Source organism: Labeo rohita, chromosome 13 (assembly GCF_022985175.1).
Source record: "Labeo rohita strain BAU-BD-2019 chromosome 13, IGBB_LRoh.1.0, whole genome shotgun sequence".
NCBI classification, from domain to species: domain Eukaryota; kingdom Metazoa; phylum Chordata; class Actinopteri; order Cypriniformes; family Cyprinidae; genus Labeo; species Labeo rohita.
Genome location: NC_066881.1, coordinates 19,806,578 through 19,819,512, shown reverse-complemented (window position 1 = coordinate 19,819,512; position 12,935 = coordinate 19,806,578). Strand labels below are relative to the sequence as shown.

Sequence of the window (12,935 nt, the reverse complement as noted above, 5' to 3'; positions counted from 1 at the left end):
TGTCAAACATAACTGTTAGCCAATCATAGCAGTGGGCATTTACTTACAAGTTTACAATCCGCCACGCCTATTCAAACAGAGCGTTCTGACGAGGGGGGTCAAAACAGGACAGAAATTAGCCTATTACTTATAAATTATGACGTTTTTGATGTAAAAATCTTTATGACATTATAAGTGGACCTTAGGGAACAATTCAGAATAATAAAAGTCAGTTCATGACCCTTTAAAAAACTATCTTGATCATTTCTTGGTCTTTTAGCTTCAAAAATAACATGACGATCCATTAATGAATACGAGATAGGTGACAGACTCACATCTCCCTCTCCAGTATTCATAGCTGGAATGCATGAAGTTGTGAGTGCCCAGCTGAGTACGTTTAGCTTTGCATCAGTCCAGAATGAAGTGTAGAATGAGTGTCCCTGTTCATAGCGCCTGAGCGCACACGGGCATCTCCCTCTGATCCTGTTTGCATGGCGCGGATGCGTTGAGTGTGAGGGAATGTGACCCAAATGGAATTATTCTTCCATCAAAGGGAAGTATTCATGAATTAGAAATGACCTTGATTGGAGAGGCCCCAGAGACAGAACGCCACAGTTCAAGCAATTTCACACCCGTTCACTGAATGGCTTTCGAGAGTGATGGAGGCAGCGAGGATGAAATGGACTGAAGGAGGATAGAACTAAAGATTAGATATGTATAAATAAAAGCACAGCATGAAGAAAAAGCAGAAAACTGTAGCAGAAAACAATGTTATGTTAGTATTATATGTTTTTATAGATATAGACCACAAAACCAGTCATATGGGTAAATTTTTTGATATTTATACTGACAGTTGAGTAAATAAGCTGTCCATTGATGTATGTTTTGTTAGGATAAGACAATATTTGGCCAGGATACAACTAGGGCTGGGCGATTTTTTTCATTTTTATAGAAAAATTCAAATTTAATGTTTTGCCACGATTTTGTTTTTTTGGAAATTGAGAAATCATGATTTTGAATAGAAATATTACCAAATGTTAGAATTAGACACTTTGACAATATGCCAATGATAACAGTAAAGAGAAAAGAAGGATCCAACCACGTCGACGCAAGTGATTTAACCGCGCTCATTTTGTTATGCGCCGTTATACAGAATGCGCTTTTGTGTTGACAGATGCAACGTGGGCAGTAGAGTAGGAAAAACATGTTATAATGCCATTTCATTCATGAGACGCAAGCGCAACAGTCAAACGCTTATGGAAAAGCAGATGGAAAAGCAGCGCAACAAATTAAAAAGAACTACTGTGTGTCTGATATTTCATGTTTGCATCATGATGACAGGCTAAAAGCTGCTGTTTATTGTTTTTACAGAACATTTATATTTAATAATAGTCTGCTGGTGTTATACCTTCAGTCAATTTAAATTTAAATTACCTTGAGTTTTTTTTTTTTTTGAAAGCATATTCTTCTATTATTTCTTAACATATAATATGTATAAGAAAAGTTTGTGCAAGATGTAGTTGTAGTTCATGCATCTTTTCTGCAAAGATATTTAAGTGATTTGTTTAACATTTACATCATGGTGACAACTTCTTGTGTGCTGCACTTGGAATAGAATTTTCTTTAACTAGAGGGTTAATAAAGTTACTTTAATCATGTTGTTACATTTTTAAGTTGGCTAGTTAAAAATCGTAGTAAAAAAATTGAGAATCAGTCAAACCTTCTGAAAAAATAGATATTTTGACTTTTTTTTTTTTTTTTTTTTTTTTGTCATATCGCCCAGCCCTAGATACAACTATTTGAAAATCTGGAATCTGAGGATGCAAAAAAATCGAAATATTGGGAAAATCGCTTTAAAAGTTCTTAAAGGAGAAGTCCACTTCCAGAACAACAATTTACAAATAATTTACTCACCCCCTTGCCATCCAGGATGTTCATGTCTTTCTATCTTCAGTCATAAAGAAATTATGGTTTTTGAGGAAGGAATTTCAGGATTTTTCTTCATATAATGGACTTCATTGGTGACCCGATTTTGAACTTCCAAAATGTAGTTTAAATGCAGCTTCAATGGGCTCTAAATGATCCCAGCCGAGGAAGAAGGGTCTTATCTAGCGAAACGATCTGTCATTTTTTTTTGAAAAATAAAAATTTGTATACTTTTTAAGCACAAAAGCTCATGTAGCACAGGCTCTGGGATGCGCGTCCACGATGCTACGAATTAGTGATGGGTCGTTCTTGAACGATTCGTTCATTTAGAACGAATCTTTAATGTGACTCGGAAAATCGAGTCGTCTCGGGGAGTATGCGCATGCGCAACATCCTATTAGGTTCTGTACTGGAATTAGTTCACCTGTTTCAAGTCTTCAAGTTTTTCAAGTCGTTCGTTCATCTTATGGGGCTGTCACGTGATGAATGAACGACTCAAACCCGAAGACTGGAGAGATGAACTAATCAATTCTTTTTCCGGCTCACACTGCATTGGTTGAGCTTATGGGGCTGTCACATGATGAATGAACGACTCGATTCCGAAAACTTGTCAGAAAAGAGGTGAGGTGAGCTAATCATAAACTAAAGACCCAGGTGAACAGTGAATTATTCTTTTCTGTTTCTTATAGCATTATAGTTTTGTCTTGTTTGTAGTGTAATTAACGTTGTTGTGTAAGCAGTAGATGTGTTAGGGAAGTAACACGTAACATTCTAAGTATATTTTGCTAAAATTAACGAAATGACTCAAAGAGATTCGTTCATTTTGCTGAACAAGACTCAAAGGTTAGAGTCAGTAAAATGATCTGAACTTCCCATCACTACTACGAATCACGTCTAAGTTCATTGTCTGTGTACTCCAGCTAAAAAAGGTAGAATATGGCGGAAAACTACATCTTATTTTTTTGAGACGTGAACGTGCATCCCAGGACCTGTGCTACACAAGCTTTTGTGCTTAAAAAGTATACAAATTTTTCTTTTCCCAAAAAAATGACAGATCGTTTCACTAGATAAGACCCATTTAGAGCCCTTTAAAGCTGCATTTAAACTACATTTTGGAAGTTCAAAATCGGGGCACCAATCAAGTCCATTATATGAAGAAAAATCCTGAAATACTTTCTTTAAAAACCATAATTTCTTTACAACTGAAGACAGAAAGACATGAACATCTTGGATGACAAGGAGGTGAGTAAATTATTTGTGAATTGTTGTTCTGGAAGTGGACTTCTCCTTTAAAAAGTTTTTAGCAATGCATATTACAGATCAAAAATTAAGTTTTGATCTATTTACGGTAGGAAATTTACAAAATATCTTCATGGAACATGATCTTTACTTAATATCCTAATGATTTTTGGTATAAAAGAAAAATCAATCATTTTGTCCCATACAGTGTATTGTTGGCTGTTGCTACAAATATACCTGTGCTACTTATGACTGGTTTTGTGGTCCAGGGTCACATATGTGATAATAATATTCATTAATATTAGCTTCCATTTCAGTTCAGTTTAGTACTTTTTTATTATTTTTAATATTTTGGGGTTACATAATTAAACTCATTTTGTCCTGCTCATCTCATTAATATAAAAGACTTTAGAAATTAAATTTGTCCCTTAAGGCTAAAGGGACCCTTGCTGTTTGGCCCCAGATCTTCCCAAAATTGACTATCCCTGTGTGGTTGTGCGCCATATGCCTTTGTATTTCAGTTTATTTGTCTTGTGAATGTTTTGTTTGTTTGTCTCAGCCTGTCGTGTTTCCATCATCTGAAGCACAAATACATTCTTGAAGGATTGCGTCTTCGAAGTCGTCTTCAAAGTCTGCGTGTGTCAAAGTCAACAAATAGTAGAGCACCTAAGCCCCCAATTCATACATAATTCAACCGAAGCCAACCATTTTAAGATTACGGATTTCAATCATAGAGGCGAATAAAAGTTGTGCATCTTTTTCTTTTTTTTTTTTTTTGGCGAAGGGCAGCTGCACATCACATTCCTGCCTATGTGTGTCTCTGCTCCTGTGTACAACAATAAAAAAGGTCACAAGTGAAAGACTTGGCCTTGTACACAAAAGCTGACATGCAAGGCTGGAGAAGCTTTTCACCGCTAAAAGATTAAGATTCAATTCACTTTAATTCAATTTCCAACCTTTTCTCAAGAGCTCAGAACCTAGTGATGTATAAAACACCCCTCTGATAGCTTTCATAATTCGGGAGCTTGTAAAATTATAAACGATCGATGTAATTTCTCATCAGAAACCGCCATTGACGGCTTTGGAATCAAAACGTTTTTTCATTAGGCAACTGTTTATTTTTTCCCCCCCACAGTTGAATGGACCCGAGTCTCAAGCTCACCGGAGAGCAGCGAATTTCTTTTTCCCATTTAATCCTCTTCCCACGATGCACCTGGCTTGACACTTCACCGCAAACCCTGCCTGCAGATGCTCATTAGAGCGCTTGTGTCAGTTCTGTCCCGTTTTTCAATCGCTCAAATCCAATCTTTTGCCAAGAACAATTGCGCAATGATGACGTTACGTGACACATCTAGACAAATTCGCATTTATCATTCTCTTTTATTGTGCTAATAAGGCAGATGTCAGACATTGGTGGTTTTATTCAGATTTGACAGTACAGTCTGGCTGGGGTTGTGTTTGTTTCCGACTTGTTTTGCCCCTTTTGTCTTCCCAGTTTCCTGAGAAAAACACAACCCAGTGCTGTCCTGTTGAGTTTACTTGTGTGTTTGTGTATATATGTGAGTGTTTTTTTTTCTGTAGAATGAGGTTTTAAAAGGCCTCCGTCTGGCTTTGATCCAGGCTTTAACCCAGAGCCCATCGATCGGCCGTTCAGCCCGGATTACGGTTTGTCTTCTCAGCCCGAGATGCTTCTTTCTGGCCGTCACAAATCACAGTCCTCAAGAGCGCCTTTGAACTGCATCTCAAAGTGGCTTGGTCAGTCAACACCTGTGAGGTGCAGTCGGGCGTCAGTCAGGCAACAAACAAACAAAGCGAGCGAGCTATTTCGGCACCGCGTTGCATTATCTATTCATGCAATTTGCAGCACAGGATGTTCAGAGCCGTCAAAGTGCCCGACTCGCAAAGATAAAACCCAGAAGCTCTGTGTACAATGCATCTGAAGGCTGAACAACATTCGAATCAGAACAACAATTGGGTGGCCTATTATGCTGATGCTCGCATCCCAAAAAAGCTTCTTGCTAACACTCTCTCCTTTCTCTCATTTTTGTCTCCCTCATCTCAGAAAAGAGAGGACAACCAGACAGATTCCAGAATCAGTCCTAAGAAGAGTGCAGAGCCCGCCATCGACCTGTTAGGCCTTGGTAAGACATGAATAATTGATTACTCATCTCATTGCGATCAGGGAATCTGATAAGTCTAAGATAGACTGGAACCTAAAGACTTCAAGGCCATTTTACTCCAAATTTTTTTTAGAATTGGTGGGAGGTAGTGGAATGGAAGCACAATTTTTGAGCTTAATGTGTGTCTTTGACTAATCAGATGGGATTTCATACATTAATCAGTCATGTAGTGTTTACTGTATATGTAGTGATGTGTGATATTCATCCATTTTGGTCATGTGACCTTTCTGCTCATACACAATTGAACAGCAATATACTATTGTATGTCATTGTTTCATTTAATAGAGTCTAGGGTTGTGATGACAAACAGTAAAACTGTATATCGATGATGGTCAGAGATATTGACAGTAGCTGATTCCATTGATTATTATGCCAATTATTATTAGGGTGTGGGAAGTAGGGGTACTGGTGGTGCAGCAGCAAAAATAGTAAAGGCACACCGTAAAAACCATAATACTGTGAAATATTATTAAAATTTTAAATTAAATGTTTTTGAATGAAGTCTGTTATGCTTAACAAGGTTGCATTTATTTGATTAAAAAAAAAAAAAAAAACTAGTAAAACAGTAATTTATAAAAAACACTTTTTTTATTTGAATATATTTTGAAACGCAGTTTTACATTTCAAAATACATTTAAATTAAATGTGATTGTAAAGCTGAATTTTCAGTGGCCATTACTTGTTTTCAGTGTCACATGATCTACAAAACTCAAACTCAAATCAGTTTTACTGTACATTATAGTGCTGCGATCCCGAAAGTAACCTGTAATTAAGGTTGCATTTATTTGATCAAAAATATAGTAAAAAACAATATTGTGAAATATTATTTTGATTTAAAATAACCAGTTTTCTATTTTAATATATTTTAAAATGTTATTTAAAATTACTTTTAAGTTTAATGTGATGGAAAAGCTGAATTTTCATTGTTCATTACTCTAGTTTTCAGTGTCACATGATGTCACATTTTCTATTTTAATATAATTTAAAATGTAATTTTACATTTTAAATTACATTTGTATTAAATGTGATGGGAAAGCTGAATTTTTCATTACTCAATTTTTCAGTGTCACATGATCCACCAAACTCAAAATAAATATAAATTTTATTGAACGTTTTTTTAACTAGTGCTGTGGTGCTTAAATCACTTGTTGCATTTAAAATAGTTGGTCCTGTTTTTATTTCTTTTCTTTTTTTTTAGTCTATAATGCTTATGAAGGTTGCATTTATTTGATCAAAAAATCTATATCGAATTGAAGAAAAAAAAAAAAAAAAAAAAAAAAAATATATATATATATATATATATATATATATATATAATTTAAAATAACCCATTTTCTATTTTAAAATGTAATTTTAAATTATAGTTAAATGAAATGGAAAAGCTGATTTATTCATTGCAAATTACTCCAATTTTCAGTGTCACATGATGCAGCATTTTCTATTTTAATATATTTCAAAACGAATATCAATTTCACTGTACATTATAGAGCTGTGATGCCTAAATTCACTTCTAGCCTTTAAAATGATTGGTCTTAGGTTTTTTTTTTTTTTTTTTTTTTTTTGGTCTATTATCCTTATCAAGGTTGCATTTATTTGATTAAAAATGTAGTAAAAAATTTAATATTTCAATGTATTATTTATAATATAAATATAAATGTATTATATTATTTCAGTAATATATGAATTTAAAATAACCATTTTCCATTTTAATATATTTTAAAACATATAAATTAAATGTGAATGAAAATTCAGCTTTTCTGTGGGTATTACTCCAGTTTTCAATATCACATGATGTCACATTGGCTATTTTAATATATTTTAAAATATAATTTTAAATTTTACCTTACATTTAAATTAAATGTGATGTAAAAAGCTGAATTTTCAGTGGCCATTAATCCTCTTTTCAGTTTCACATGATGTCTCATTTTCTATTTTAATGTATTTTTAAATGTAATTAAAAGATTTTAATTAAATGCAATGGAAAAGCTGAATTTTCAGTGTCACATGATCCACCAACTCCAAAGGAATTTCAGTTTTACTGTGCATTGTAGTTCAGTGATGGCTAAATTAACTTGTACCTTTTAATATGATTGGACTTTTTTATGTTTAATTTATTTATCTAGAGAAAATAGCACCTTGTTTCTTTTTCTCTCCTAGTCCAGCTTGTACTCAAAGAACAGTTTGCTGTACACCAAAGCGACATGTCGTAAAGTCTGTGTTAAGGCTCGGATAGTGGGGCACACTGACTGTTATTACTGTCTAGATGAAGGTTCAGGGAAACACACTGCTAGTTCAGTCCTGGCGGTATTGATCAGGCCGGCAACTCGAGCCCTTGAGATGACCAAACACAATTGATGTTATATTACTTTCTGGGAAATGAAAGTTTCTATTTGCTGCCCTGGAGCTTTCCTTTGTCTCTCTGTCTTGTTTTTATCACTCTCTCTCCCTCTTTCCCTCTTTCTCATTCGATATTTCTCAATCTCGATCTGCTACCAAGTTGTCCGTTATGATGAGTGAGAGAGACAAGAGAGTGGGCGAAAATATATAAATTTCCACAAATGTGTGTGTCCTAGGCGAGGAGGTTAGAGCGTTTAGATGGACGTCTTCAGCTGGGGGGCAGTAGGGGTCAGTGCTGATGAAGAGAGGCTGGAGATGATGGTGCTGAGATTGAGACATGCGTCTTATTGATGTGTTTTTGCTCAAGGCCCCAGCGTCTCTTCTCACCCATACCAGCAACCGTCTCTAGCACTGTGCTCAGACAGCCAATCTTTCTGTCTTTCAGTCAGTGTAGCTGTTGATTAAAAAATTTATCAAATTACTTGCATTATATGCTTGATTAATCAAATGAATCACAATTAATCAATGATATATCAGAACATTTGTGTTCTATGTATTTGGTTCTGTTTACACCTCATGTTAATATCCATTTTAGGAGATTCGTTTTAAATCTGGTATTAACACCAGGGTTATTATGAGGGAACTATTCATGACTGCATACTTTTATTCTCACCACAAATGTATAAAAAACTATTATACATACTAGCATTTATTCTGCTTAAACCTTGTCTGTTTCTTATAGTCGACTGCAAGCTCGTTTTCAAATCTGCCTTCATTCAGTTGACAATAGATTTTTCTTTTTCAATAAACCGTTTCAACCCCAAATGTGGTTTAGAAGTGATACAAAATGTGTTGGACCCCATTTACACCTGTGTTTGCCATGAACACTTAAAATCTGATAATACCAGGTGTAAATGGGCCTACAGTGCATTTAATCTAATTTAATTTGCATATTTAATGAAATGTAATATAGTTTTTGCTCATCTGCAGTATGTATTAAGGGTTCCTTCAGATGTTTAAAAAAATGAGAAACATTGAGCAGATGTGTTTGAATGTCTGGAATGATTCAGATCAATGGTTCTCATCTGGTTTCGTTTAGGCACCCAGATTTTACATCATACACAAAGTGGTAACCTAACGCAGCATTTTTATTTTTCCTTTCATAAGCAAAAAATATTCATTTTTAAATGTGTTTGAAGGCAGCTATCTAGGTTCTAAATGCATATTGTTGATCCTATTGTGAATGATTAATCAATGTAAATGTTGCACTTTTATATACATTTATTTATTTATTTTTATATGTAGTTATTTATTTTTGGATCTTTCAATTTTTAATCAGTGTCATTTTGATCTTTAAGTAGAACAAAAGACTTCTTTCTGGCGTGAAATGTCATGCTTTTCCAGTCATTTTATAAAAAATATATTGCAAGCTTACGTTCAAATTTGTCTTGATCCAATTAACAGCAATCGATAGATACAGTTGATAGATGGAACCAAGTAGGGGTCTGCACAGGCTTTAAACTGAAGCCCTAACCCAGCCCGTACCTGAGATTGTCTGACCTGACCCGACCCAACCCAACTCAAGCAGCACTGTTAAATTTAGAGCCTGAACCCAAAATTGGTTTTCACAACGAATAGCCAGATTTTTAAATATGCTATATTTCACGATTGCATGCAGCGGTCAGTAAACAATTACAAAGAAATACTTTCATCAAGGCTCACGGCCAGTTCAACACACCAGGCAAAAAAGTTTTACAAACAACAGGTCCAATTGTTTGTTCTCGCTACAAACAATGAAGCTTAGTTACAGCGATTTTACCCACTTGTTGCTGAGAAATGTAATGTAGCGAGTTAGTATTGTTGCTATTTTATTAATAAAAGCGGCACAGTGTTTCTGTGTTTGCTCTGCGCATTCTCCAATCTCTGTGCAAGTAACGAGTGTGTGTTTGCGTCAAAGAAAGCGTAGCCTACTGCGTATCATTTTACTTTAGCTACAAACTCGAGCCCAACCCTAGCCCAAAGCTACTCATTAAACATTAACCCAAACACGACCCAAAACACAAGAGTATTTTGAAACCCATCAGGCTCAGATCGGGTAGCGGAACTCTGGAACTTTTTTTAAATCGGTTTCACTCTGATGTATGTAACAGTATGGAAGAAAAGATCTTTTGCATTTTTATCACCCTGCAAAACATTTATAAAATGTTCCTTTTTTTACATTTATAAAACATTACAAAAGTATTTGTGAATATAGGCATGTCAATCAACTAGGGCTGTCACTAAAAATAGTTTTGGTAATCGAGTAATCGGTCGATTATTCTGATGATCAATCGAGTAATTGTCCGATTACTCTGGCAATTGATCGAGTAATTGGATGATTACTCTGACAACTAATCAAGTAATCTTTCGATTATTCTGACAACGAATCGAGTACACTGTAAAAAAAACACAATTTGTTGAGTCAGCTTAAAATAATTTGTTACCCTGCTGCCTTAAAATTTTAAGTTGAGTCAACTAAAATAAGTTTAGTCAACTTGATGTTAAGTTGTACTTAGTAAGAACTTAGATATTTGTGTTTGTTAAACTTAAAAGCTGGTTAAGTAACCCAGCTGCCTTAATTATAAGTTGAATCAACTCAAATATCTTATATAAGTTGTCACTTCGCATACAACTTAGACATTATATAGTACAACTTAACATTTCAAGTTAACTAAAATTATTTTAGTTGACTGAACTTAATTTTAAGGCAGCAGGGTAACAAATTATTACTCAACAAATTGTGTTTTTTATTTTTTACAGTGTAGACCTAAGCAAACAAGAGCCATTAAAATTACTTAAAATACATATATGATAGCAATGAGTCAATAATAATCAGTTCAAATAAAGTATCAAAAGCAAGTAATCATATGGTTTTATTGAACAAAACTGTTACCGTTTTGTAATACAAAAATGCATAATGCATTATAAACAATATAATTAATGTACCTTAAGCATTAACAAATTACTGCAGAGGGCACCTGGCCTACGGCCTGACTATTGTTTTTACACTTTACAGCATCATCTGATCCTTGTTTAATATTGTCTAAACAACATTTAATTCAAATGTCCACTTAATCTTTAATATCTTTAATATCTTTAATAATCTTTACGACAGAAATGCTACAGCCACTGTAATTTTTTGAATGTGTGGACATCAAAAAGCAAACAAGATGTAAACTCGGAGTGAGGGTTTGAGCTTTAATTTTGAAATCGCAATGAACAGTTAGCATATTGAGAATGATATTGATGTATTCTCCTGTATTTGCGTAGGTTTATAAATGGTCTTACAAATGTGTTCCCAGATGAATGTTACAATAAACCCAGACTCAATATGCGGAGATGGAGTTTGAGATGCTCCACACAAGTAATTGATAACAGTTGTGGAGCAAAATTTATTGTGAACGACACACACGTATGTAACCAACACGCATGTAAATAATTAAAGCGCATATTCTAAACCTACATCGTATGTATTTAATTGAATCGTAGCGTTTGTGAATCAGCCCATTTATCCTTTTCATATCTCTGCATTCTATTTTTATTCTTGCATTTACCTTCATTTTCCTTACTATTCATCACCCTATCAGAATAGACCCGCAACCCGCCGCCACATGAAAACCACTGATTTATACAGCACGTAAAGGCGCTTTTAAAGCATATCAGATGTTTGTGCACACATAAAGGCCTTTGAAATAGAGTGCAGTGCTTTCCAGATGCTCCGCTCTTTTGCACATCACACTGTACGCGGCTTCTCTAATTTCCTCTTCCCCAGCTCATCAAGTGTCGCATCTCTCCTCTCCCCCACTCCCGTTGCTATTCGCTCCAGTTATATTACTTTGAGCTCTTTTATTTTCATGGATTTTATCAGTCATAAAGAGATGGCAGCGGCTCCTGACTCTGTGCACTGTAACGTGTGAACACAGGCAGGGCTCTGATGGAGTCTTTGACTTTAATGGAATGAGAGAGTGTGCGTCTGAGCGGCAGGCCGGCGTCGGAGGCGAGCGGGTGCTTTTTCTCCAGCGGAGGCGTGTGCGGAGTGTGATTAGATTTCCTGCTCTCTTGGATGGAGTCGATAGGTAGCGGGAACGGGAAAAGCAAGCTGAGCAGGAGGTGTGGGCTGCTGCCAGATGAACGCTCCTTTATTTCCCTCTACAGAGACAAAGACTCATGCGAGCAGGTTTAGGCTGGCATTGGTCATCACTGCTGAGTCAATGAGTCACAGATGCGTCCGAATTGTTATGTAAAGAGTCTGTACAGCTGCTGTGTCTCTGATATCTGACTTTAGTGGCTCAGAATAGATAAATACAGTGGCCCTGAAAAGTATTTGGACATCGCAAATAAATAAAACTTTTATTTCTTAGCTATTTTTGACTTAAAACCCACTGGTGTGTGAAATCACAGACTATAGACATTACGTTTGACAACAAGAGATACTTTGTCTTCATTTTGACATGTGGTATGTTATCATTTAAAGGGTTAGTTTACACAAAAATGAAAATTCTGTCATTAATTACTCACCCTCATGTCGTTCCAAACTCGCAAGACCTTTGTTCATCTTCGGAACACAAATTAAGAAATTTTTGATAAAATCCGAGAGCTTTCTGACCCTGCATAGACAGCAAAGCAACTGACACGTTCAGAAAGGTTGTAAGGTCATTGTTAAAATAGTCTGTGTGACATCAGTTTTTCAACTGTAATTTTATGAAGCTACAAGAATACTTTGTGTGCACAAAGAAAACAAAAATAATGACACTTCAGAAATGTATTCTCTTCTGTGTCAGTCTTTACTGCACATTCACGAGAGTAGTCACATGGTACTTGTAGTTTTTCAGAAAACAGGCATTAAATATATTTCTCGTAGTTGCAATCTGCATACGCAAATAGATGCAATAAAATAAATATGAATAAATGTGGATAAAAGACAAAATATCTACAGTACACAGGTCTGATATGTTAAAAAAAACAGTGGTTCTGCTTGTGGTATCTTACTTAAAAATCAAACGTTTTTTATTAAATGTTTTGCCTTGACATTGTCGGCACCGTTTTTTTACAGTTGAGTGCAAAAGTTTACACCCCCCTTTCAGAATCATTAAAAATGTAAATTATTTTACCAAAATAAGAGGGATCATGCCTGCACAAAATGCATGTTATTGTTAATTTAGTACTGGCCTGAATAAGATATTTCACATAAAAAATATATACATATAGTCCACAAGAAAAAATCGTAGTTGAATT

General features: G+C 35.1%; 1 protein-coding gene across 5 annotated transcripts in view; it reads left to right on the top strand.

Annotated features, from left to right (window-relative positions):
- smap1 (small ArfGAP 1) overlaps window positions 1-12,935 on the top strand; it is a 139,230-nt gene that overhangs the window by 92,706 nt on the left and 33,589 nt on the right. For all 5 annotated transcript variants that reach the window (XM_051125405.1, XM_051125408.1, XM_051125407.1 and 2 more), the window contains one exon: window positions 5,207-5,285. In XM_051125405.1, the coding sequence (XP_050981362.1) occupies window positions 5,207-5,285 (79 nt within the window). The remainder of the gene's footprint in view (window positions 1-5,206; window positions 5,286-12,935) is intronic.